Source organism: Hyperolius riggenbachi, chromosome 2 (genome assembly GCF_040937935.1).
Source record: "Hyperolius riggenbachi isolate aHypRig1 chromosome 2, aHypRig1.pri, whole genome shotgun sequence".
NCBI lineage: Eukaryota > Metazoa > Chordata > Amphibia > Anura > Hyperoliidae > Hyperolius > Hyperolius riggenbachi.
The window spans coordinates 320,291,524-320,318,391 of NC_090647.1; the positions used below are offsets into that span (position 1 = coordinate 320,291,524).

The window sequence follows — 26,868 nt, forward strand, 5'->3', positions numbered from 1 at the left end:
GCAACACACTGTCACGTGGGCAGCGGTCACATGACGATGCGACGTCACGGAGGTCCTTTAGCCCACAACGATTTAGCAACTACCGTGTGCTCGCCGGAGAACTGTAGGTGAGATAATGGGTTAAACGTCACGGAGTCATTTCACAGGGGGCGCATCATATTGGAGAGAGAGAGCTACGGGAATGGGAATCTTCTGTATAATATAATATATTATGACTGTCAAAGCAGTATTAGAATCGCTGACTTTAAATATAGCTATATATATATATATATAATTTTTTTTTATTTATCTATATAATAATTCTCCCATCCTTGTGTCCTCCCCCTGTTCCCATGTGTCCGTGTGGTACATGTGCCTGGTGCGCAAGCACGGCACGCAGGCGGACTTCGGGTAGTAGTTGAAGACAGCGTGCGTAGATCCGTGGCAGTGCGCATGCTCGTGTTGGTGGTGTCTGCGCGCACAGGTTGCAGCAATGCATGCACGGGAGGGGAAGTCGCAGCCGTGCATAGTGCCCGCTATTAAACAGGTGGGCCCTTTAAACTAGTACGCACGCATGCACACACACGTTGAAGACTGGACAAAATGTTGCCTGGTCTGATGAGTCAGAATAAGAACATGGATCCATCATGCCTTGTTACCACTGTGCAGGCTGGTGGTGGTGTAATGGTGTGGGGGATGTTTTCTTGGCACACTTTAGGCCCCTTAGTGCCAACTGGGCATCGTTTAAATGCCACGGGCTACCTGAGCATTGTTTCTGACCATGTCCTTCTCTTCATGACCACCATGTACCCATCCTCTGATGGCTAATTCCAACATGATAATGCACCATGTCACAAAGCTCGGATCATTTCAAATTTGTTTCTTGAACATGACAATGAGTTCACTGTACTAAAATGGCCCCGACAGTCACCAGATCTCAACCCAATAGAGCATCTTTGGGATGTGATGGAACGAGAGCTTCGTGCCCTGGATGTGCATCACAAATATCTCCATCAACTGCAAGATGCTATCCTATCAATATGGGCCAACATTTCTAAAGAATGCTTTCAGCACCTTGTTGAAACAGTGCCACGTAGAGTTATGGCAGTTACGAAGGCGAAAGGGGGTCAAACCCGTATTAGTATGGCGTTCCTAATAATCCTTTAGGTGAGTGTGTGTGTGTGTGTATATATATATATATATATATATATATATATATATATATATATATATATATATATATATATATATATATATATATATATATATATATATTCACATTCACACGTACGTATTTGCCAGTCGACCTAATAGCTGATCCGATGTCATGACAGGAGACCTTGCATCAGGGAATTTCAATGGCAGGGCCACTTTAACCAGTTCTCAAATTTTTGATACAAGGTGTTTTTTCTCTTTTTCCAGATATGACTCGTTCTAAGCAGACTGGTAATCACAAAAATGACAAAAAGAAGAATATTGCAAAGCTTTGGAAGACCAAAAGGAGAGTCAAAGACATAGACCAGATACATGAAGATATGCGTCCTGAGAATGCTAAAAGTCTGTTGAAGCAGAAAATAGACTATGATCTTCCTGGAAATGCTCAACACTACTGTTTGCATTGCGCGTGAGTAACATTGTGTACAATAAACATCATCTCGCCTTATCTTGTATCTGCATATACCTATATTTGCAGGTAAAATTCAGATTTCCCTTTGACTGCTCAGCACAGCTTACCTTTACTCCATTCTTATATTTTGGATCCTGAGGTTGTCTATCACAAGGATGGGTTAGTTGTAATGCATAGGAGGTCACAGTGTCACACAGGACTTTCTACTGGTCTGAGCACTCATTTGCACCTCTGTGCATTTTTTAGCAATGCATATCTATAGCATTGGTGTGTTGATAATAAATACAGAGAAGCACACAAGTGTGCTCAGGCCCTGCAGTATATTATTATTATTGATTTATAAAGCACCAACATATTCCGTGGCGCTGTACACAGTAAGAAACAAACATGGGGTACATAATAATACAGACAATGGTGTACACCAGTGTTTCTCAACATTTTATTGGTATGTACCCCTTTTAAAACCCTGTTCTCACCAAGTACCCCCTAGCATAGTAAACATCACAAGTACCCCTTGACAAATATATATCTTATCGTAGTACATAATTGGTTCTGAACAATTTCTAAGCATTTGCTATTGCTTTATATTAGCTAAAATACTAATTTGGTGATGTTTAAACAAGATTTATCATTTTCTAAAACTCTAAATTTGTTATTCTTGGTTAAGTATATGAAGCCTGAGTACCCCCTGGAACCATCAGAAGTACCCCCTGGGGTACGCGTACCACACGTTGAGAATCTAGGGTGTACACCAATATACAAGATACATAATTAGTGACAAAATACAAAAATGATACAAAATACAGAATTGGTAACAACAGTGATAAAAGTAGCATGATAAATAAAATGTATAATTATTTCCAAGACACAAAAGGGGGAGAGAGCCCTGCCCTTGCAAGCTTAAAATCTAAAGGGAATGGGGGGGAAACAAGAGAAAGGGTAGTATACAACATATATATATAGAGGCTGGATGGTGTAACGGTTAAGGGCTCTTCCTCTGACACAGGAGACCAGGGTTCGAATCTTGGCTCTGCCTGTTCAGTAAGCCAGCACCTATTAAAGTGAACCTCCGGACTAAAAATCGACTCAGCAGCACTGAAAAGGCTTGGTGTTTCTTTAACAGTTTCACAGCATCAGAACTTTGTTTCTCTTATACAAGCCTCATTTTTTGCTGCACAGAAGAAAACTGCCTGGGCTTTTTTCCCCTGATGCTGTGCAAAGCATGATGGGATTTCTGATGTTGTTGTTCTCGTTCTGCTGTTTTGGTGCAATTTTTTTTTTTTTTTTTTACATTTTGAATTTGACATTTGAAGCCTAGCGTGTGCAGCTGGGAGGGGTAATCAGGACACAGGACAGTTGGAACTGTGTCTCCTGCTCCCTGTCACCTCCTTTCAACCAAAAAGATGGCTGCCCCCATGACAAAGATGGCAACCCCCATGAATCACAAACATTTGCCTGTTCCTATAAAACAGGGTGGGTAAGAGATTATATTGCCTATCTATTCTAATTAACATAACTAATGTAACTTGATGACAGTATGTTTGTTTGGGATGAAGTTCCCCTTTAAGTAGGAGACCTTAGGCAAGTCTCCCTAACACTGCTACTGCCTATAGAGCGCGCCCTAGTGGTTGCAGCTCTGTCGCTTTTAGTCCGCCAGGAGAAAAGCGTGATATAAATGTTTTGTCTTGTCTAGAGGCAGTGTGTTTCAGGATACCTAGTAAGAGTGTAATTTGGCCTTAGGACAAAGGAAAGTGGCCTAAGATGGCGCATATGCTTGTCGGAACAAATTCGTTTTTAGAGAGCGTTTAAAGGTAACAAAGGTTGGCGAGTGACGGATGTGTTGTGGGAGGGCATTCCAGAGGAGGGGTGAAGCGCATGCAAAATCTTGTAAACGTAAATATGAGGAGGTAATTCTAGAGGAGGACAACAGAAGATCATGTGCAGATCTGAGATTGTGATTTGGTTTGTATCTGGAAATTAGTGAGGATATGTACCAGGGAGAGAGATTGTGGAGAGCTTTGTAGGTTCGGGTTAGGAGTTTGAGCTGAATCCTCTGGTTAATTGGCAGCCAGTGAAGAGCTTGACACAGAGGGGCAGCAGAGGAAGATCGAGAAGAAAGATGAATGAGACGAGCAGCTGAGTTCAGTACCGACTGGAGCGGGGCCAGACTGTTAGAAGGTAGTCCACAAAGTAGTATGTTGCAGTAGTCCAGATGAGATATTATAAGAGCATGTATTAACATTTTAGTTGTGCCTTGAGTGAGAAAAGGTTGGATGTGAGATATGTTTTTGAGTTGGAGATGGCAGGAGCTGGTTATGGAGTGAACATGAGGAATAAAAGAGAGAGATGAGTCGAATATTACCCCCAAGCACCATGCTTTGGGAACTGAAGTTATGGGAGAGTTATTAAAATTTATTGTAACTTCATACAGAGACGGTGGAAAAATGATTAGTTCTGTTTTACTCATATTAAGTTTTTTAAGAAGCGAGAGGACATGAAGGCGGATATAGCAGACAAGCAGTCTGGAACCAGTTCGAGGAGGGAGTTAGGGACGAGGGCCGAGAGGTACAGTTGTGTATCGGCTGCATACAGGTGGTATTGAAACCCAAATGAGTTGATTAAGTCACCAAGACCATGCATGTAGATGGAGAGGAGGAGGGGATCAAGGACAGAGCCTTGAGGAACCCCGACAGACAAAGCATGAGGAGAAAAGATCTGATCTAAGTAGGATACTGTGAAGGACCTTCCAGAGAGGTAGGAAGATAACCATGTGATAGCGAGGCCCTTTATTCCTACAATTGAAAGTATTTGTAGGAGTAAGGTGTGGTCGACAGTATCAAATGCTGATGACAGGTCAAGAAGGATGAGTATGGAAAACTGACCTTTGGATTTAGCTGTAAGAAGATCATTGGCCACTTTAATAAGGGCAGTTTCCGTGGAGTGGTTAGAGTAAAAGCCAGACTGGAACTGATCAAATAGGGAGTTAGCAGATAAATAATGGCTTAATTCTGCATGTTTATGACGTTCAAGTCATTTGGATGCAAATGGGAGAAGTGACACTGGGCGGATCTAGCATACCTCCCAACTTTTTGAGATCAGAAAAAGGGACACTTAAGATATGCCCCTGTCACGCCCCTAGTCACGCACACCATATAGATTTCATACGAAAAATATGTTGTTTTATAATTCAAACCACACTGGTCCTTTCTATCTTGGTTAATTTTCCTTCATAGTAACATTTTAAAATTAGTAATATATCAATTTAAAGGATGGAAATAAAGTTTAGAGTCAAACACATTTTTAGCATATTAACATACATATTTATATAGAAAGAGGGACAAAGTCCTGAAAGAGGGACAAATGAGTATGAAAGAGGGACAGGGCTCCCAAAAAGGGACTGTCCCTCCGAAAAAGGGACAGTTGGGAGCTATGGATCTAGAGATGTTTTTTTAAGTAGTGGTGTCACAATAGCCTTTTTGAGTGGGGACGCAAAGATGCCAGTGGAGAGGGATAGGTTAAATAGCGATGTTAGTGCAGGCATGAAAGATGAGGATAGCTGTGGAATGAAATGGGAGGGAATAGGAGCCAAAGGACAGGTGGTTAGATGAGCTTTGCATATTATAGAGGAGAGAGGGAATGTTCAGAGAGTGGAGAGAAGGCAGTTAGAGAGCAGTCAATGAGCGGTGCGGAGGTGGGATTTGAGGGCTGCATGGAGAATTCACTTTGGATTTTGTCAATTTTATTAGTGAAGTATGTTGCAAATTCTTCAGCTGATAAGAAAGATGAAGGAGGGGGATGAAGAACGGAGTTGAAGACTGTATTTACATACTAGTGTACCCTGAAGTTTTTAGAGTCCCTGCATGCATTCAGTGCATGTATTCTATTAGGTGTATTACTGCTGCAGGGTCACTTTTAGGGATTTCACATCTTGCCATGATTCTCACTGCTCTTGGCTAGCAAATAAACCTTCATAATAGGGATTTGAAGGACACCTGAAGTGAGAGGAATATATAGACATCCATATTTATTTCCTTTTAAACAATACCAGTTGCCTGACTGTCCTTCTGATCCTTTGCCTGTATACTTTCAGCCATGTACCCTGAATAAGCATGATCAGATGTCTCTGATTGAAAGTGAACCTGAGGTGAGAATGATATGAAGGCTGCCATAATTTATTTCCTTTTATGAAATACCAGTTGCCTAGCTGTCCTGCTTGTATCCTCTACCTCTAAAGACCCGTTTCCACTAGAGCGAATCTGTATGCGTTTCCTGCATGCAGATTCGTTTAGACAATACAAGTGGATGGGCCTGTTTCCACTTGTCAGGATTTCTGAGTGTATTTCTGTGCAGAAAAAATCTGCACGGTAGACCCCGCAGAATTTAATAAGCGATTTGCATACAATGTATTTAATAAGAAATTCGCATGCGTTTTCGTATGCAAATTTTACCGCGAATTTGCGTGCGTTTTCACATAAAATCAATGTAAAAGCACACAGGCACTGACATGGTTGAATTTGCATACTTACTAACATATGCAAAAACGCCCACGAATTTGTTTTGCGTTTTCCGCGACTAATTCACACCGCACAAGTGGAAACGGGCCCTGATACTTTCAGCCATAGTCCCTGAACAAGCATACAGTAGATCAGGTGTTTCTGACATTGTCAGAACTGACAAGATTAGCTGCATGCTTGTTTCTGGCGTGACTCAGACACAACTGCAGCTAAATAGATCAGCAGGGCAGTCAGGCAAATGGTATTGTTTTAAAAGGAAATAAATATGGCAGCTTCCAAAGCCCCCTCACCTGGAGTTCACTTTAAGTCCAGCTGGATTTTCTGCATGCTAGTTATAGGTATGTGATCCAGACACAACTGCAGTGAAAGAGATCAGCAGGACACCAGGCAACTGGTATTGTTTAAAATGAAAAAAAATATATAGCAGCCTCCATATTCCCCCTCATTTCAGATGTTCTTTAAAGGGAACCTAAACTGAGGATATGGATTTTTCTTTTAAAATAATACCAGTTGTCTGACTTTTCTGCTGACCCTGTGTCTCTAATACTTTCAGCCACACCCCCTGAACAAGCATGCAGAGCAGGTGCTCTTACTGAAGTCAGACTGGATTAGCTACATGCTTGTTTCAGGCCTGTGATTCATCCTCTACTGCAGCTAAATAGATCGGCAGGACTGCCAAGCAACTGGTATTGTTTAAAAGGAAACATCCATATCCCTCTCAGTTTAAAAAAAATGAGCAGTTTATCTTACCCGGGGCTTCTTCCAGTCCACTGCAGTCCTTCTGTGCCCTCGCCATCATTTTGCGACTCTCTAGTCCGCCGCAGTGCCCCTCTGTCAGCTATATGCATGGCCCAGGGCTACACGCCTCCCGATCACGCTCCCCTGGATAGGAGCATTCTACACTCGTGCAGTATGTGAAAATCAATACTGCTCATACACAGAACACTTTCAGCTACTGGAGTGCTATCAGGAGGTTTGCGGCCCTTGCAACTGGCTGGGTCAGCCAGCTTTCAAAGGGGGCTGAGGCTGACTGGAGGATTGCGGAATGATGGCGAGGGAACAGAAGGACTACAGTGGGCTGGAAGAAGCCCCAGGTAAGTTAAACTGCTTTTTTTGTTTGACTTTAGGTACCCCTTAATTCGTGCCATAATTATTTTACATTAGGGATCTCTCCACATGGCCCTTTACTAAAAATGTATAGTGCCTGTTGAACTGAACTATGCAACCAAACCTTTAAGTTGATAAAGTGACTCTCAAATAACAGCCTACAAAAGCCTAGCAGAAAGCTCTATCTGACTGGAAAACGGAACTGTATGTAATTCATGGAAAAATGTAGTGTTGTGGTGCTGTAAGTAAACCCTGCCTTCTGATTCGGCTAGCATTCTGTCTTCTGCCTCAGAAGCTGCTCAGACTCAGCTGGTGTGCCTCATAGACCCCCAGGATTAGCCGACATTTTGTCTGTATGCTCATCATGCCCACTCAGTGGCTTCTCCCTAGACATTGTTGCTGTCTGATTCCTGGCTGGATCTGATTCATGTTGAGGAATGCTGCTTATTATGCCAGATGCCTGCTTTAAGAAGCATTTTATCAGGTACTGCATCACCTACTTCTGGCAGTTTCTTGGCAAAAAGCACAGAAATATTTGGAAACATGTAAAAATTAAAATGAATACATAAATAGGCATCAACCAGAGGTGTGGCTGCCAGCTGCTGAAGCTGTGCAAGTACAATCATATTGGGTAGACTCAAAACCACCATGTTTTATGGAGTGGCTAAAAAGAACCTACTCACCTAAAACGCAACGTCTTGGTGTGAAAGTAGCCTTATTATTAATTTAGCTAACCATTATGAACTCTATACCTGACACGCTAACAAGCAATACCAAGATTAGCTTACTCAGTAAGGTCCTTTGCCATAAATAAGCCAAACTAAAGCAAAAAGTGAACACGCCAAATCTACTAAGCAATTACGCTATGCTGATTAGTGTAAATTTATAAGAATTAAGGTGGCCATACACTGGCCCGATTCGCGGCCGTTTCGACAGCAGATTCGATCCTGGGATCGAATCTGCTGCCAATCGTTCGCGCTAAACACACCCGCCGATCCGATTTCCTCCCGAAATCGGATCGGTCCGTCGATCGCGCCGTGCGGGAAGTTACCCTCGATCGCCCGCGGGTAGGGTGCGCGTCGTTAGCCGCGGCCGATCCGATCAGGTATACATTACCTGACGCTGGCTCCCGGGCGTCTTCTCAGCGCTGCACCGCTCTGTTCCGGCTCCATCCCGGCGCTTCCTGTGTCACTGCAGTGACCAGGAAGTTCAAATAGAGGGCGCTCTATTTGAACTTCCTAGTCACGGAGTGACACAGGAAGCGCCGGGATGGAGCAAGAACAGAGCAGTGCGGTGCAGCGCGGAGAAGACGCCCGGGAGCCAGCGTCAGGTATTGTATAGGGGAGGGGGCACAGACGGCAGGAGCAGCTCAACAGATTGTGATCGGTTTCAGGCTGAAATCGATTCACAATCTGTTTGCAGTAAAGGCAGCCATACGATCCCTCTCTGATCAGATTCGATCAGATAGGGATCTGTCAGCTGGTCGATCTAATGGCAAATCGACCAGTGTATGGCTACCTTTACCTTTTCTGATTCATAAACCCATTTTGTAGCTCTTTTTGCAGCTGTGCTAGTCTTCATAAAGTTTAAAGCCCTTGTTCAGCATTCCAGTTTTTTACATGCATGTGATTGAATTTCCATGCACATGCGATATGCAAAGTTGTGTGGATTGCAAGTGTAAAGATTTTGCAATATATTTTAGTTGATGCCTCTTTTAGAAAGTATGTGGAGTATGTAAAGCATGACATTTTAATCACAAGACTGTGTCGCACTTATAGCTAAGGAATACCTGACACTTGCCTATTGTCCATCAGTAAACCATATAGCAACAGCCCACCATTCTGTAAACCCTTTTCATTTTCGCATCTTAAGCTAAAAATTCTTAGGGTTTCTGCAGTATTGCATTTATAATAGGTTGTGCATTGTCACATCTAAAGGGACATCAGAATTCCAAATATCCATTTGCAGCGAACACTGCCATTCCAGCGCAGGAGACTTGGGCACAGCAGTGAGTAACTTCAGCGCAATTGCTGGAAGCCAAATTATTTCATTCCCCACCATCCATGACGGCCTGGAGGGGGAATACTAATTAACACGGCCTGGACTTGTGCAGCAGCAGGATCAGCCATATACCGCCCAGGTCTCCTGTGCCGATTCCTCTCGTACGCATTTGCAGATGCACCAAATTTCCACTTTCCTGGATGTAATGATCCGCTCAGCTGGCTGCACAGGCAGACAGCTGTTTGACCATTCCTTATGTCTGAGAGATGCAGGTCTCTGGAAAAGAGACCTGGCTTCATCTTGCAACTTTCAGAGTTGCTTTGCTGAGGGATTTGCATACATGCAAATTGCCCAGCTGTTTCCTTTGAGGGCTGGCAGTATAAAAGCCTTCTGCTGATCAGAAGGCTTTGCTGGTCATGATGGTTTGTTAACACACTCCTGGAGTGTCAGCCTTCCCTGTTGGATTGTTATAGTTATCTTAGAGTAATCCTGGGAACTGCACTAGGCAGCTTCTCTTGTGCAGTTAGCCTGTTTATCTGTTTTGTCTATGTTGCCTCTCTGCTGTTATTGTCCTGTCGCCAACGGTGGTCGATAGGAAATCGCCCTGTCTGTGGGTGCTAACCAGTGCAGCGGTTGCTACTGGTAGCCCCTTCTGTTTCATCTGTCTTACTTGGATCGCACCAGCCTCTAGCGGTAGCGGCTGTGGATCCTTCTGATCTGTGATTCTGTCCCTGTACCTGGATCGCACTCGCTCTGGCGGAAAGAGCAGTGGATCTTTCCTATCCTGTTTCCCGTCTGTCTGTCTTGTCTGATGCGAACGCTTTCTGTAGGCTCGGTGAGGTAACCATTAAGCAAGCGCTTGCGTTCCCTGTTTCATGTTTAGTTGGCAGGGGTTAGTTAGGCGTGCTTGTCTCTGTTGCGCTTAACGTGCGGAGATCGCGCTGTAAACGCGTTCGCTGTTGCGAATGAGTGCGGTGTTCGCATTTAGTTAGCGTTTGTTATTTTCCTTATCTTCTCATTGTATGATTTGCTGTGCCTTTGCTACTCTCGTGCCCTGTCTTGCTTTAGCCTTGTGTCACCTCTGGCAATCGCCTCTCTCGCGATTGCGTTCCTACTTCGTTTCTGCTGTTGTGTGTGCACCGTCGCGGGTTGGCGACTAGATTGGTGCACACACATACATTCTGTCCCTGTGCTCATTCTCATTCGCTTCTCTTGCGATTGCGTTCTCACTTGGTTTCCTCTGTTGTGTGTCCACCGTCACAGGTTGGCGACTAGATTGGTGGACATACATACATTCCTCCTCTGTGCTTATTCGGTCCTGTGTCGCTGTTAGCAATCGCCATCCCTTGCGATTGCCTTCTCACCTGATCTTCATGGTTGTGTGTTCATCGTTGCTGGGTGGCGACTAGATTGGTGGACACACAAACACTCTGTCGCTTTACTCTCTCTTTAAGGGCTATCTTGCCCTGCGTTCTTCCCTTCGTACAATTCCTGTCTGGCGTCTGTGGCAGGGCAGAGGAGCTGTTCATCTGCACTCCACAGCTCCATCTGCCGACAGGAATTTCCCTCTACAGGTGCGTGCACCTTTTGCTGGGCTCTCTCAAATTATACGCTTGTGGAAGATTTCCGCAGTGTCCGCGCACGTCCTGTGCGCTGACCACGGAGAGAATTCCACAATCGTTACACTGGACAAGTAGGAATTGCCATATAAGGAAGCACAATGCTGGCAGGACAGTTTTGCTGGTTTCTTTAGGTTAAGTATTAAGATGGCCTGCAGTCCTGTATATAACACTTAACTGGATTATAACTTGCAGATAAGGGAAATGTGATTAGTACGATCTACTGGTTTTAAAGTGAACCGAGCATCATTTTTAACACCCAGGGCAGCTCTATACCAAATTAAAAATGCATTCTAAAAATGTGGTTTATTATTAAAAAAAACTTTCAATTTACCTCATTTTTTTTTACATCTAAGGGTTAAAATAGCCACTTTGTCCGTCCGCAAAGGAACTGCGGTCCCTGAGCAGGAGATTGTGGAACACGGATAAGAAATCACATCATTAGACTTAACTGACCACAAACAAACCCCTATTGTACCTCAAACAGAAAACGTCAGTTACAGTTGAAGAATTTCACACCTAGCCTGAACAATGCTAGTTGTAAAATAGTAGGGGTTGAGCTTCTGAACAATGGCAGCCCTTGCAGCTATTTGAAGCCAGGAGCTGCTTAGTTCACCTTAGTTCACTTTAAAGAGACTCCGTAACAAAAATTGCATCCTGTTTTTTATCATCCTACAAGTTCCAAAAGCTATTCTAATGTGTTCTGGCTTACTGCAGCACTTTGTACTATCACAGTCTCTGTAATAAATCAATGTATCTTTCCCTTGTCAGCCTGTGTCTGGAAGGCTGCCAAGTTCTTCAGTGTTGTGGTTCTGCTATGCACTCCCCCCTCAGGGGGGAAAGAAACACACAAATGATCTCTTGAGATTCAAAAGGAATGCTGTATACAGCCTGCTTGTGTATGGATGTATTTTCTATGTGTGGACATACTGTACATCAACCTACTTCCTGTTTTGGTGGCCATTTTGTTTGTTTATAAACAAACTTTTTAAAACTGTTTTTAACCACTTTTAATGTGGCGGGGAGCGGCGAAATTGTGACAGAGGGGAATAGGAGATGTCCCCTAACGCACTGGTATGTTTACTTTTGTGCGATTTTTAACAATACAGATTCTCTTTAAGTTGGATGATCAAGTGTTGAGTGTGTTCCCATACATTATGAGTAACTGTGTTCGTCTTTTGCTTCACTTCTGTTTGCTCCTGCCTTGGTACATGGGTCCCTGTGGTCTGACAATTAGGGCGCGATTCCACTAGAGCGGCGCGCGTCTGCGAGACACGAGCCGCCTCTTCCGGGTCTGCGGGGAAAGCACACGAATACCATCAGCCGTGCCATGCACGGCTATGGGATCCGCAGCCTCCCGCGCCGATTCGGATGGAAAAGCCGTCCGAATCTCTAGCGGTAGCGATTCGGCCGGCGTTACCATTGCACCCTATGGCAGAGTTTCCCCGCACTATTCGCCTGCGGGGAAACTGCGGATTCGCGACAGTTTCCGCTCAAGTGGAAACGCGCCCTGAATGTCACTTTCCATTGCAAAAGCCTGGGAATACTGAATAGCAATGGTACAGTGTTGCCGATGTATGACGTGTTGAAGGAGCCAATACCTTTATACTTGAGACTGTAGCTCTCAACTGTTAAGACAAGTGACGCACATACTTATACAAAAGAGAAAAGACCCAAATACTTCAGTGTTCTCCCCAGAGCCTATTAGCCGGGCGGAGCGCCCACCTAGGTCTCTGTTCCCGCCCGGCTGCTGTGATTAGGCTCCATCTACCTACAGCAGAGACTCATTCCTCTGCACAGAGTTTTGAATCATTCCTCTGCAGTTTCGATTCAATCCTCTGCACAGTTTCGATTCATTCCTCTGCACAGTTTCGAATCACTAGGCAGCTCAGAATGCAGACTCATCTCCGCCCTCCTCCTCCTCAGCTCCTTCCTATCAGCAGCGTGGAGGGGCGGGGAAAGCTCCTAGCACAGAGAAGAGATGAGCCAGACCGCGGGAGCGTTTCAGCTGCAGTCCAGACTCCAGGCACAGAATAGAATGTGCAGCTCTATTGCTTTCCTTTTGGTGAGTCACCCGATCTCCCCCAGCTACTACAGTGCACAGACACTCTCCTTCTCTCCCTGCAATGTCCAGAAACATTCTACTGATAATACAGATAACAAGCGGTTTACAGGATCTGTAATCTGAACCTGGTGCTGCTTTCACTCTGCCCCATATTTCCCTGCACTTCATCACAAACTGCCCCCCAAGTGTTCAGTTAAATCACTGAAATATCCAGCTTTCAGTATGGGCAAATGAATTGCAAAAGGTTCAGTACAGCATGTTTAACTTGTCTTTTCTCAACAGTTACAGTTTTAGGTTGAACAGAAGACATACAGCCACCCAGTTCAGCCAGAATACTAAATTATGCTCAACTAGCATGGTTTTTACAGTCTTCTCACCATGATTGCCTGTGTGATTTTAGTCAGCACTCGTCTGCTCCTATACAGCTGCAGGAGTCACATACATTGCATGCTGCGAGTGGTTAATAGTGTCTGGTCATATATGTGATGATGGGGCTATGACACTAAGGCCCCATTCACACTGGGGTGCTTTTCAGGGAATGTCCAGAGCTTTACTGAATGCCAGCAAACAGAAGTACTATGACAAAGTTGCCCTGTGGTAGCATTCACACTACAGTTGCAATTTGCATGAAAATATCATACATATACAGCATTTTGGAAGCGCTCGCAATGATTTTTTTTTTCTCAGACAAGTTACCCCCCCCCCCCCCCTTCCCCCAAACCAGCACCCAGCATGATCATCCCCATCCAGTGTGACCCTCCCTCTCCAGCGTTTTCTTACTTTCTCACCCAGCAGCAGCCAGCGTGACCTTACTTCCCCACCCGGCTACTTTTTCATGCCACCCGGCTGGAAAATATTTCTGGGGAGAACACTGTACTTAGACAAAGTGTTAAGCTGCTTTAGTAGTGTTTTCTGAAATCTTTAAAATGCTTATTTTATAGAAACACTGTAAGAACAATTTATTTAAATGAATGAATAGTTTCTGAGTAATTGATTCACAATTTGTTTTTCAGGAGATATTTTGTGGATATGAAAACTTTAAAGGAGCATTTCAAAACAAAAGTTCACAAAAGAAGGTAAACAGATCTTAAGCATAATTATAGTCCAAGTATATGGACAATTTTTAACATTACATTTCTACTTGCTGACCCTTATATCCCTAACAAAAGGTGTATATAATTCATATTGGTGCAACTTTAATACAATTTTGTGAGAATTGCAGGTTTTAATTTTATTTCATTTAAAATAGGCTATTTTTCAGTGGTGTAGCTAAGGAGCTATGGCCCCCAGTGCAAGTTTTACATTGGGCTCCCCAAGCACTCTATACATACCAATTTATACGGCGCACCAAAACCTGCCAAGGACAACACAGTGTCAGAGGTGCAAGAAAGGGATGGGAAACCGTTTAATGATTAACTACTTTTCAAAGCATCTATAGAAGTGATTATTATCAGCACAAGGCCAATAAAGAGCTAATACTGTGGTTGAGGGAGGGCTGGCCCAAGGTCCCTGGTGCGCTCGCAACCTCTGCACCCCCTATTTCTATGCCACTACCTATTTTTGCCAGGCCACAAAACAAAACTGGAACTAGTTGAAGGCTGGTTTCACAGTGGGACGTTAAAGTCCCACGTTACAGCAGCCAGTAACGCAGCCTAACTCACAGCACTGTAAAATCAATTGTGCTGTTCACAGTGCACACAGTGCGTTACATAGTAACGCAGCACGTTTAAACAAAGTGCTGCATGCTGTACGGTATACTGGGCTAAGCCTTGTTAGACTGTTTGCACATGCTCAGTAATGTTGGAGGAGGAGGTATCCCCTCCTCCTCCGCAGCAAGCCACATGGCTAATTAATATTCACTGCACTGCAGAGACTCGTGGTAGGACTGTAGTGTTGTCTGGATCATGAACGAATCGTTTATTTGATCCGGATCTTTTTTGTGAGTCGAATCATCCGGATCATCACAATGAAAGATTCGGTTCACAGTGGATGTCTGTCTGGAAGAAACAGGAACATACAGAATGTACAGTGCAGGGAAAGTCCTGTCCTGCTAGTCATTTCACCCAGTCTGCTTCCCTAGTAAAATGATTCGGTTCAAAGATCCGGATCTTTTCAGTGATCCGATTCAAATGATCCGAATCCTTAAAAAGATCCGGACTTCCTATCACTAACCTGGAGCGGCTGCTTTGAGAGCTGCATAACGCAGCTCAATCTGACGTCCAACTTCAACAACACCATGCGTTGGGTTAGGGGCACGTTATGCGACCATAACGTCCCCTAAAACGCAACATCTTGGTGTGAAAGTAGCCTAAAGGGAACTTCAAGGGATAGGAATTCTTCCAATTTTTTTGAGTTGATCCGAAAGGACTGTTCTTTTTTTTCTTTTCAACAAGAGATATCTCCATTTAAAGAGGAACTGTAACGTCAAAACGTCCCCTGGGGGGTACTCACTTCAGGTGGGGGAAGCCTCCGGATCCTAATGAGGCTTCCCACGCCGTCCTCCGTCCCTCAGGGGCCTCGCTGCAGCCCTCCGTGCAGCAGTGACGTCAATATTTACCTTCCCGGCTCCTGCGCAGGCGCTCTGACGGCTGTCGGCTCCGAAGTAGGCGGAAATACCCGATTGCCGACGGGTCTGCTCTACTGCGCAGGCGCAAGTTTCCGGCGCCTGTGCAGTAGAGCGGACCCGACGGAGATCGGGTATTTCCGTCTATTTCCGAGCCGAAAGCAGCCACAGCGCCCCCGCTGGAGCCAGCAAAGGTAAATATTGAATCTACAGTCGGATCTGTCGCCGGCTGTTCGGAGGGCTGCAGCGAGACCCCCGTGGGACAGAGGACGGCGTGGGAAGCCTCATTAGGATCCGGAGGCTTCCCCCACCCGAGGTGAGTACCCCCCAGGGGAGGTTTTTGATGTTACAGAGTCTCTTTAAACATTATGCACTGATGATGTCCCAAAAGTTAAATGGCTGTATGCCATTTATCAATAGACAGTGCACAAATGACATGCCACCTGAGTTGCGACAACTTTGAGTCTGGAATGGTATTTATCATGGCCTCAAGGATCAGCAGAGGAGAGGTGATCCATCTCTTGGCTTCACCCTATGCCCACATTTGCCTGCGGCCATTTTAAATGTATGCCCTGAAATGAAGGGATTGTGTTAAAAAATGCTATAGTTGCATCACATTTTTATGCAATCATTTTGTTCACTCACTGAATTAAAGTTGAGAGTCTGCACTTCAACTGCATCTGAGTCTAATGTACTTGAACCAAAATTAGGAAAAAAGTTGTCTCTGTCCAAATATTTATAGACCTAACCGTATAGTGCAAAAAATAAAAAAAAACATTTTTAGTCTTCTGAAACTCAATATAAACTATACCAGCATTGGGCTCTATTCACAATAACCTGTGCGGTAACACGTTTTTTGGTCAGGAAATGACCTCCAGTGATAATTACCGACTTTTTTGAGTATTCACTAAAAATTTACTGAGTGTGATTAATGTTCGATAAAAGTGCGGTTAAACGGTCGGTAATCATTCGGTAATGTTGTGGTAAATGTGTTAAGTGTTCGGTAACGTTGCGGTAATTGGTCGGTAATATGTTCCGGAATAGAAGCTTTTTTGACCACTGTAGGGCAGCCCATATACTTGCCATCCATTACACAGAGACGACCCAGGAAAACCTGTCACATTTACAGTGGGACTTCAACTCTTGCACAAGACAGTAGGAGAACATATAGAAATGCACCCTGTATGTATATAGTTTAGCCGGTCTAATTCCCCCTCATCTGTGAATAATCACAACTGTAATTTGAGCTCTCAGCTGTGCCAGCTGGCTGCCTCAACAGAGCAGCTAATTTGTAAACACAGGATGTTAACAATATGTCTGCTTCCATAAAAGCAGGAAGTAGGCACACTGGAGATTTATTGCAGGATTTGTATCAGCTGTTACACATTTTTTCTTTAAAGGTTATTATGCTGTTGCTTATCTTTTAGAGCAGAGAGGAATTTCCTCCTCGGCATCTATAAAATCATCTAAAAGACTGTACGAGGTGAGAAAGTGCGCCTTGAGATTAGACACACTCATCTTCTCTGCCTTCTATGTAAAATTGACATAAACGCAAGGAAACAAAGTTCAAAAGGCTCCATCCTAAAGGCCAAAAGCAAAGAAGTGATAATTATCACCAGCCCTCTATAGGTGATAAAAAAATCCTTATTTATCACCACTTATCCGCACAGTTATTCAATTATGAATCTCAAAGTGGAGAAAATGTATTAACTTTTTACCGCACTATTACCACATGCGAACATTTAGGGTGAAGAAATGAGAATTACACAAAGGAGGTATTTTGGTCGGTATGTTTCACATACTACATTACCGCATACGGTAAGTCATTGTGAATAGAGCCCAATGTCTATGTTGGGCAAAGCAATGGTGGGCCGAAATTTTGCATCGAAATTCACAATTACGCATCGTAATGGTAATGTGAAATTTCAGAGAAAATCGTAATTAATTTCGTATGTAAAAGTAGTATTTCAAAATTTCACGTAATTTTCGCTAAATTTTGCATAATTGTGTGCCGATTTTCGAGGTTAATAGCAAAGCCCCCATACATGTTATTTCTACCAGAATTGCTACATATGTTAAGCAGAATAGTGGGTATAAGTCACAAAAATAATTTTTCAAAAAGACCCTGTAGTTTTTGAGAAACTCAATTTTTAAAATGCAAAGAAAATGGTTTTAAACTGTCATTTTTCAAAGGTTAAAAACCATTTTTTACTTGCATATTTAAAATCTAGTTTCTCAAAAACTATGAGGTCTTTTTGCAAAATGCTTGCCTTGTACCCACGATTCTCCTTACATATGTAGCAATTGGTGTCAATAGCATGTATGGGGGCAATGCTATTCACTGCTACAGTCGGCAAGAAATTAAGCGAAATTTCATGCGAAATTACGATTAGCTACACAAAATCAATTGCATATGCAAATTGTAATTACGTATAAGTTAGGCAGTACTGGGGCTGTTAAAAACAAATAAAAAACGTTTCAAGAGGGAGGTTCGTAATGGTGTGTGCTATTGGTAAGGGGGGGGGAATGGGGGGGGGGAATTGGAGCGAGCCTTACTACTTACCTACGGGGTTCTGTTCCTCTATTCCCCTGCCTGTACGGATGCAGCATCTTCTCCACCCGGCCAGCAGCTTCTTCCGGCTTCTGTAGTTCCCGACAGTGTCATGCGCATTCCACTATCTGTGGACTACGTCTCCCGGCATGCATTATGGCGTTTACAATACCTCTGGGAACTGCAAAAGCCAGCAGAAGCTGCAGTTTGGGTGGAGAAGATGGTGCATCTTGGGCGGGCTGGGGGCCAGTAAGCAGCTGTACTAGCTTTTGCCCAGCTACTAATAACATAAAAATTCTTGCCTGGGCTGTTGATCATGCGTCTATGACAGCTGGATATTTGCTGCCAAGGTGCATATGGGGATAGTTATATAAGCAGTAGCTGCAGGCAGCCCCACCAAATTTCTGCTATACTACACCTCTGGTTCTCATATTTTTTAGTATTTTGTTGAATAAGATTAAAGAGGAGCTGTTAGGTAAAAGGTCTCAGAGAAAATAAACACATATATCAGTAGCTAAATATAGGCTGTACTTACATTACATATGCATTTCACTGTCCACGTTTGGATTTCACAGAAGTTTTATATAGTATTTGCAGAGAATGATGCTCCTGACAGCTTATGGCAGGTTCCATGTTTGTCTGTCTCCTATGAAGCCAAATGTGTCGTCATGTCCTGCCTGCTTCCTGATCACAGAAAAGCTCGTACTGAATAACACTAGTGTGCAGTGAATATTAATTAGTCATGTGGCTAGGAACAATAGCGGACTCCTGCAGTGTACTCTGCCCGGAGATTTATCAGTGCTGTGCGCTGGACTGATTACATGCTATTGTTACTTGACCCTGTAACTTCTCATTAGCAGCCGAGGGGAGAGCCCCAGAATGCTTTGCAGTATGGTATGCGGCTTGCGTCTGCTTGGGAATAACAGCTTTGCTGATAAGCACACATCAAATGTAAGAGAGATTTTTATCTTCACTAATGCCTTTTTGGCTTCCTTCTAAACTGTTTAACACAGGAGAATAGAGGTTTAAATTAGGGATCGGTTGAAAAGAGCGCCCGAGCTGCCTGTATGAAAAGGGCGCCGCCATAGACATCAATGTTATTTCTGGAAATATGGGCTACAAGGTGTAGAAAAGGGTGCCCGAGTTTTGATATAGGCTACAAGTGGGCTCCCCTTTGTAGCCCATATTATTTCGGCTACAAGGTTTTCGGCTACAAGCGGGCTCCCCTTTGTAGCCCATATTTTTTTCGGCTACAGTAAGGTGCCCCTCTGTAGCCCATATTATTGACTTTTTTTTGTAGCCGAAGTTTTTATATGGGCTACAAGCACTGTAAGCCGAATTAATTCATTCCCCCACTATCCATGGCGGCCTGGAGGAGGAATAGTAATTAACACATCCCAGAGTTTTTTTGTAGCCGAAGTTTTTATATGGGCTACACCAGGCGCCTTGGTTTTTTTGTAGCCGAAGTTTTTATATGGGCTACACCAAGCGTCTTTTTTGTAGCCGAACTTTATATGGGCTACACCAGGCGCCTTTTTTGTAGCCTAAGTTGGTATATATATATGGGCTCCACCAGGCGCCCTTTTTTACCGGCGCCCTTTTCATGTAGACCCTTAAATTAGCTTTTGTAGCCTGACAGTTACTCTTTAACACACACTGCTATATTAAACAGTCATAGAAGATTGTTTAAGTAGAAGGCTAAGTATACTCTGAACAATTTTGTTAAATAGATGACAATAAATGTAAGACCTTGGCTAATAAACATATTCTATTGTGAGTTTAGGATTACTTTAAAACTATACAGTAACCCCTTGTTGTTTGTATTTTGGGAATTGAGTGATATTCTGTAAGTACCTTTTTAGTTTTATGAAGACAATGTTTTATTTCACTTACTGTAGCTGACATTTATAGGCTTTATGGAGCACATTTGGATGTGTGCATTATTTAGTGTACTGAACTGTAGCTGTGACTGAGGTATGAGGGGTCTCAATCTAATATTGTCATTGCAGGCTGAAGCAGTTGAGCGAAGAGCCATACACCCAGGAGGAAGCCGAAAGAGCGGCTGGCATGGGCTCCTACAAACCTCCTAAACAAATTGTGGTCCAGACACAGGAGGTGGGAGAAGATATGGAATAGTGTGTCCTCTTCTGCCATACTTCTGCATCACATACATCGATTGGACTCTGAGGTCTTTCAGTGAATGGCTTACCCAGTCAGCTGGTCAGAAACATACAGCTGATTTACAACATTCGATATGCAGCCCATGGTTGCTAGCAGAAGTGCCTTTGTAATTTATGGATACTGTGTGTCATGCCAAGACCTCCCCTGTTGTGTGATGAAGATGATTTCCTAAAGATTATCTGCACCACATTACACAACCAATTGGGTTAAAAGTTTTTTTTTGTTTGTTTTTGTTTTACAAATTGTACAAATAATCCGATAAAAAGCCAGAACTGGATAGAAAACAGGAGCCAACTCTCCAAAGCACCTTAAAGCAAACCTTTGACTTTCAAAGGAGAGAAGGTCACATATGTAGCTCGGTAGAGCGAAGCCTCTGGATCCTTAAGAGGTTTCCCACGTTCTCCTTCACACCACTGATCCAGCACTGGGACCCTCTGGAAGTTCATGGCCACCATCCCTTCTGCGAATGAGCACAGATGCACTGTGCAGGCCACCTAGTGTCTGCGCAGCAGCAGAGCCTCACAGGCTTGGTGGAAAAAAAGGCTAGCCCGTGCGGTGCCAGGTGTCCTGTGCAGTGTAGCTGCACTCATTCATGGACAGGAGCACAGGCGTGTGCACCTCTTGACAAGCCCTTGTTACAGGGGTTTGAGGGGTCCCAGTGCTGGATCAGTGGAGGCAAAAGCATCTTGGAAACCTATGGATTATCCAAAGGTTTCCTTCTACTGAGGTAAGTATCTAAATGGGAAACTTTTGTGTCCCTTGCCTATTGTGAATAGAATTAAATTAGGGACGTCGAACTTCCAGTTCTAAAGGGCTGAGTTCCTCACATGTTTGGCACAGATCAAATTTATTTATGGGACTGATTTGGAGATATGTGTTCTACTTGATAAGCCACACCTTTTCTATTTCTCAGCCCATCCTAAACACTGGCATGGGTATGTCCCTCTGGGACATTCCTGAGTTACAAGCTAAAAATGCTTATTGGTCCACCCCTGAAGTAAAGTATTATTGCAGTTGTTCTGATTCTGTCATTACATGAGTCAACAATATGTAACAGTGAATAATAAATAACGAATGAATCAACATTCAGACTATTTCTACTTGTCTGTCTGATACGTGACTGCTTGACTCCGAGTATACAGATTGCACAGTGTAAACAGTCTGCAAGTCATGACATTGCATTCAGCAGTGGATGATCTGCGTCTGTTCTTGGATTATATAACTACATGACCTATTCTCTGTATGGGTGGGAATAATGCGCAGCTTGCTCAGGCATCCATAAAGACATCCTCTTGTCAGTCTCAATTATGTCTGCTCACTCATCTTGCACGGGCGGTTAACCTCTGCGCTGCTGGTCAGACTGAGATGGTGAACGAGTTTTTTTTTTCCTTTTTTGTTTCTCGGTATGTTTGCATGTAGTACTATGAATAAAAATCGCATATCCAAGATGCTGTTCATAGATCTATTTATTTCTAGAAAAGCAAATGATTTTAAACAAAAACATTCTCTCATTGCAGCCCATTTTTAATGAAACCATCATCTTTAAAAACAACATTTATATTAATTGAATACAGACCACTCAAACAAGTATGGGTATAACTAATACAACCTTTTTAGAATGATCTAACTGTGGCAGCTTACAGTAGGATGACAGTGTGAACAGCAGCTAAGTCCGATGCCTGTTGATTTACCTTGCAGTGAGGTCATTGCTAGAGTGTGGGCTGTGGGTTGATATAAAGTGCACGGATGGTACAAGGTCACATAAGTCAGGTCTATCCACTAGGTTAAAGTGCACCCCTCATTTGAAAGCTATGTTAGCTGTCATCTTGACTTGCTAAAAAATGACAGTAACCTAGCCATATTTCTTGCTGTCTCTCTCACACGGGGCAAGCGTACAGATCAGCTGTTATGCCCTTCCTCTGACTTCCACGGTTTGAATACTTGTTTTCAGGGAAGTGATTTATAGCAGTAAGGCTATTTGATCATCATTACAGCAGGGAAATTAAAGATCAGATTGTATTGTGGCTTGACAGATTTACTTTAAAAGACCACTGTCGCGAAAATCTTAAAATTTAAAATATATATAAACACATAGAAATAAGAAGTACATTTCCTCCAGAGTAAAATGAGCCATAAATTACTTTTTCTCCTATGTTGCTGTCACTTGCAGTAGGTTGCAGAAATCTGCAATTACTGACAGGTTTTGGGCTAGTCCATCTCTTCACAGAGGATTCTCAGCATGGCCTTAATTCTTTTAAGACACTCCTTGAAAAAGATTTATATAAAGATGCTGGTCAGCCTCCCTGCACCTTTTTTTGGCAGTTGGGCGGAGCAACTACCATTCACTAAGTGCTTTTGAAAATAAAGAAAACCCTGAGAAGCCCCCATTAGGAGTCTCAAACATGTCAGTTCTGTCAGATTTCTACTACTTACTGTAAGTGACAGCAACATAGGAGAAAAGTACTTTATGGATCATTTTACTCTGGAAGAAACTTACTTCTTTTATGTATATGTTTACATATATTTAAAATGTTAAGATTTTTGCAACCGTGGTTCTTTAAGATTCGTATAGATATTAGATGGCTGTTGCCTTATCCAACTGTTTTATCAGAAAAGGTGACTACCTGATGTCTGTAGAGTTGTCTGTTCTCTTTGGAGACTCTGCATAAGGAGAAATGACTGGGGACCAGTAGACCAGTCATCATAATATACCTATGTGGAAGGGGGTATTGCTCCTCTCCCCCCTCCTCGCTCTATGGTAAATGACATGTAGGCTTGGCCACACATGCACAGTTGTACAGCAGTCACTGGTCTGACTGAAAGATGGTAATCATTTCATGATGTATGGGACCTTCTCCCCTCTAGTGTTTGTACCGGTTCTCAATAATATCCCCTCTTTCTTGTTGGGTGATCAAGGTCAACCCTTTATCATGTTTTACCTTTGTCTGCATTCTGTTTTCCTTTTCCACATCATGCACACTGTTTTTTTCTTTACAGCATATCCTATACATATAATATTTAACCAACTTCTTCTTCAGCGTTTTTCATTTTTATATCAGGTGTCCCAGAACCAAAGCTTTCTGGATTCAATTCCTACATTCTTAGTCCTTAAAATACATTCTCTTTGGTGTTCTGCACGTTATTCCTTTCGTTAGACACACACTCTTCATCTTTCCTACTACAGTTCGGAAGACCTGAATTCATAGCTATCCTCTATTTACATATAACAATGACCTGTGGGGCTTCTATACAGCATTCAGGGCTCTCCTCTCCTATTCCCATCTGGCAGAGGTCTCATCTGTGTGCATGTGAAGAATGGAAACTGGACTCATGCATCATCTGACGGACGCTGTAGTAGGACAGCCCAAGGCCCATAAGGGCGAGAAGAAAGGCCAAATGATTCACTAATCTGTCTTTGGGCTCCGATGCCACTTCCCCAGATACTTGCAGCTGAAATAAATTTGATACAGAACTATTTTATATTGTATTTTATTTATTCATTAACATGTTTACTTCAAGGGGATAACTGCTAGCTCAAATGCTAATAAGGAAAATAAAAATAAAATCTCAATGAACACACAATAATGAATCATCGTTTGTCCTACTTTGCTGTGGCCAATGGAACATTACACTTGGATCCCTGTTGTGTCCTTGTAATACGTGTTCACATATTCAGAGCGTAGGCTGCATATGTAATATGTGTAGTCATAACAAAAACAAATCCACCCTTCATGTGTCAGGATACCTGCAGTAGGCGGAAATACCCCGGAGTGAGACGTCCAAGGCGGATGATCATTGTGCAATTAGTTTGATGCGTCGGGTTTCCAGCCCAGACCCTTCCAGAAGGGTTATGTAAGCTGTGGAAGAATATATTGTATTAGAAACAGAAATATTTTACAGATTGCATAAAACACCAATCTCATTATAGCATTAAATGGTTTAGATGTCCCATGTGTGCACCATCCATGCAAGGCAGAAACCAGTGCACTCTTTAAAGCTAAACTATCAGGCAAGCTGTCATTTAGAGTTCAGATTCTGTAGAAAGTAAAACAAACGGTCTAGCATTAATTTCCTCCCATAGAGGTTTAACATGTATATCCGTGTTCATGACTGCCTCTTATTTCTATTGTTTGATAGCAATTTTTTTTCAAACTGTTCCATTGTTCTAGTTTATCTATTTTTTTTCCATCTTGTCAGCCTCATACCCCATAAGTACTCCATTGTCCACTTAGCACAACAAAAATAAACAAACAGTTTTCACCTTTTGATGCAGAGCCGGGTACCGACTTGGATTTGTGACTAAAAAAGCGAAATGATGAGAGCCGCTGCCTTCCACTGTTTATCTACTGCTTATGACCTCCCATCGTTATAACAAGTTCAGCATAGCCCCTCCCTAATAGAACAGTTGTCAGAAGAGATCAGACCAATGGGTTTTAAAACAGCCATAGGGGAGAGCGGGGACATGCAAGAATGTGGGTGAAGCCAAGCAGAGCAGAGAACACCGGGAAGAAGTAAAAAAAAATAAAAATCATAGCATAAGCGCAGCTGACACTTCCAAACCTGTTTAAAATATTTCAGAGAAAATACGTTTTATGTATTTCATTTTGTGTGACACAAACAGCTCTTAATGAATTTTTACCCATGTGTAATGCTGGAGTGGGTACTCTCAGCTCATTTATGAGATGCTTAATACAGTACACTGCTGTTCTCTTAATACGAATGACTGCCAAAGTGGTTTACATCTAGTGCTGTGAAATAGAACACTAGACCCTAACCAAAACCTATATTTATAATGGTAGATTAATATAGTTAAAACATCAGTATCTAATGCTGTGTGTGTATACCCTTCAGGGGCCCCAAAAAAGGTGAATAATTAAAGTCCTAGTTCAGGCTCATTTTTTATGCATATTGGGTGACTTCCTTTCTTAACCCATTCCAATCCAATGTCAGACATGTTCTTAGTCCTCCCAGCTTCTGATGTCAGTCATAGTCTGACAAGGAGCATAATGGGTCAGCACAGTGGCGTAGTGGTTAGTGCTCTTGCCTAGCAGCGCTGTGTCCCTGGTTTGAAACCCAGCCAGGTTAACATCTGCAAGGAGTTTATATGTTCTCCCCGTGTCTGTGTGGGTTTCCTCCGGGCACTCCGGTTTCCTCTCACATCCCAAAATCATACAGATAAGTTAATTGGCCCTGGACTGTGATACATACATATGACTATGGTAGGGATTAGATTGTGAGCTCCTCTGAGGGACAGCTAAGTGACAAGACTATATATACTCTGTAAAGCTCTGCGGAATATGTCGGCGCTATATAAATACTAAATAATAATGGCTGCCACTAGGGGTGCCGTTTTCAAATATAATCTGACTATTGTCTGACATTTTGATCACTGCTAGCCCCATGCTTTGCCATGTGTGGGTGCATTTGAGCACCCTGGATCTATTCCAGCATGGCGTCAGGCCCCTCAGATCAAAGTGTTGGACTAAAGTCCCCTTTGGGACAATGCTGTACCATGTAAATACATATTACACTAGAGCGTGTGTAATGCGTGGCAGAACTACTGCACACAAACTCCTATTTCCACCCTTAAAGCCAGTTCATACTGTATGGATCAAAAAATGGATCCATAAAACATATCACTTTTTATTTAGCATTAGTTTTCATCTGTTCCGTTAGCAATCGGTGAATGTGACACATCTGTTGATACGGAATTATCGCAGACTCCCTATATTTGTGGTCCATTTCCTTATTCTGCAGGTCCCCATACCAGCCTCATGGTCTGCTCTTCACAAATTTTTTTGTTGCAAGAGTTGGTGGGGCACTACATTAGGGTCTACAAAACTACTGGAGACTGCTAAGAGGTATATGCCACAGACCCTATAGAGACTTTATTTGGAGGCACACTAAAGGGGAAACCCTCTCCAACAGGAGCACAGAATGAGCACTAAACATGGGCTCTGTTAAAGCAAGAGGGACAGCCCTACTCTCTCCGGAAAAAACACATATATAGGTAGATAAATACTTGGGTCTCCTTACAGAACATATGTATCGTACTGTCCACATTTTGACTTCAGTGAATTTTATATAGTTAATAAAGAAAAAACAGTTCCTGACATTTACCATATTTATTCGCTCAGACTGAAGCCAATCCTGATGTAATTTCCTCCCTTACGCTTTTTATTCTCCTAGAAACTGTATGTAACGATCGGTGGGCGCAGAGAGTATCTGATTACCGGTGATCTGCAGTATCACCGGAAATACAGATATATACCAGATTATAAGTGATCTGCAGTCTCACCGATAATCCGATATACAAACTAACCTCTGTTCACCCGAGTAGAGCGTTGTGTTTGGTGCAACAGTAATACAGAGGACAAGCCTCAGTGCAGCAAGGAGTACTGCACAGATACCTTCCACAGGTCTGAGCTCTCCAAAACGGGAGGAGTCAGACTAACAGTGGGAAGGAAAGTCTGAAAGTGACACTCAGACGCAAGTGTCACTAACGGGACAAGGAACCGCCTCCAATCGTGAGGTCGGTTCTCGAGGTCGGGCAAGCCAAGTCGTAAACACACAGACAGATAAGGTACAAGATCAGCAGACAAAAGGCAGAGTCAAAGTACAGGCAGGGTTCGGCAACGGGGTATCAGATATATCGGGGTAC

At 43.1% G+C, this 26,868-nt stretch overlaps 2 protein-coding genes across 3 annotated transcripts; one reads left to right on the forward strand and one right to left on the reverse strand.

The window, feature by feature from the left end:
• The first annotated feature begins 2 nt into the window (after positions 1 to 2).
• ZNF593 (zinc finger protein 593) lies at positions 3 to 21,653 on the forward strand. 2 transcript variants are annotated; one of them, XM_068269208.1, is made up of 4 exons: positions 3 to 107; positions 1,402 to 1,603; positions 13,926 to 13,988; positions 20,036 to 21,653. In XM_068269208.1, the coding sequence occupies exons 2-4, from the start codon at positions 1,404 to 1,406 to the stop codon at positions 20,160 to 20,162; spliced, it is 390 nt and encodes a 129-aa protein (XP_068125309.1). In that variant the 5' UTR covers positions 3 to 107; positions 1,402 to 1,403; the 3' UTR covers positions 20,163 to 21,653. The 2 variants fall into 2 exon arrangements, with proteins under 2 accessions (XP_068125309.1, XP_068125310.1); XM_068269209.1 differs by lacking the exon at positions 3 to 107 and adding an exon at positions 428 to 526.
• Positions 21,654 to 21,710: 57 nt separating this feature from the next.
• Positions 21,711 to 24,570, reverse strand: ZNF593OS (ZNF593 opposite strand). The gene is made up of 3 exons (XM_068269210.1): positions 24,469 to 24,570; positions 23,953 to 24,064; positions 21,711 to 23,657 (listed from the first exon to the last, which is right to left on the reverse strand). The coding sequence occupies exons 2-3, from the start codon at positions 24,001 to 24,003 to the stop codon at positions 23,502 to 23,504; spliced, it is 207 nt and encodes a 68-aa protein (XP_068125311.1). The 5' UTR covers positions 24,004 to 24,064; positions 24,469 to 24,570; the 3' UTR covers positions 21,711 to 23,501.
• Between the last annotated feature and the right edge of the window lie 2,298 nt (positions 24,571 to 26,868).

Bases quoted from the DNA above. Each gene is read 5' to 3' on its own strand.
- ZNF593OS (XM_068269210.1), bottom strand. From the start codon at position 24,003: ATGATCATCCGCCTTGGACGTCTCACTCCGGGGTATTTCCGCCTACTG. The intron at 23,658-23,952 runs GTATCCTGACAC...AATTTATTTCAG, and splicing joins GGTATTTCCGCCTACTGCAG to CTGCAAGTATCTGGGGAAGT.
- ZNF593 (XM_068269208.1), top strand. From the start codon at position 1,404: ATGACTCGTTCTAAGCAGACTGGTAATCACAAAAATGACAAAAAGAAG. The intron at 1,604-13,925 runs GTGAGTAACATT...TTTGTTTTTCAG, and splicing joins CACTACTGTTTGCATTGCGC to GAGATATTTTGTGGATATGA. The intron at 13,989-20,035 runs GTAAACAGATCT...TTGTCATTGCAG, and splicing joins ACAAAAGTTCACAAAAGAAG to GCTGAAGCAGTTGAGCGAAG.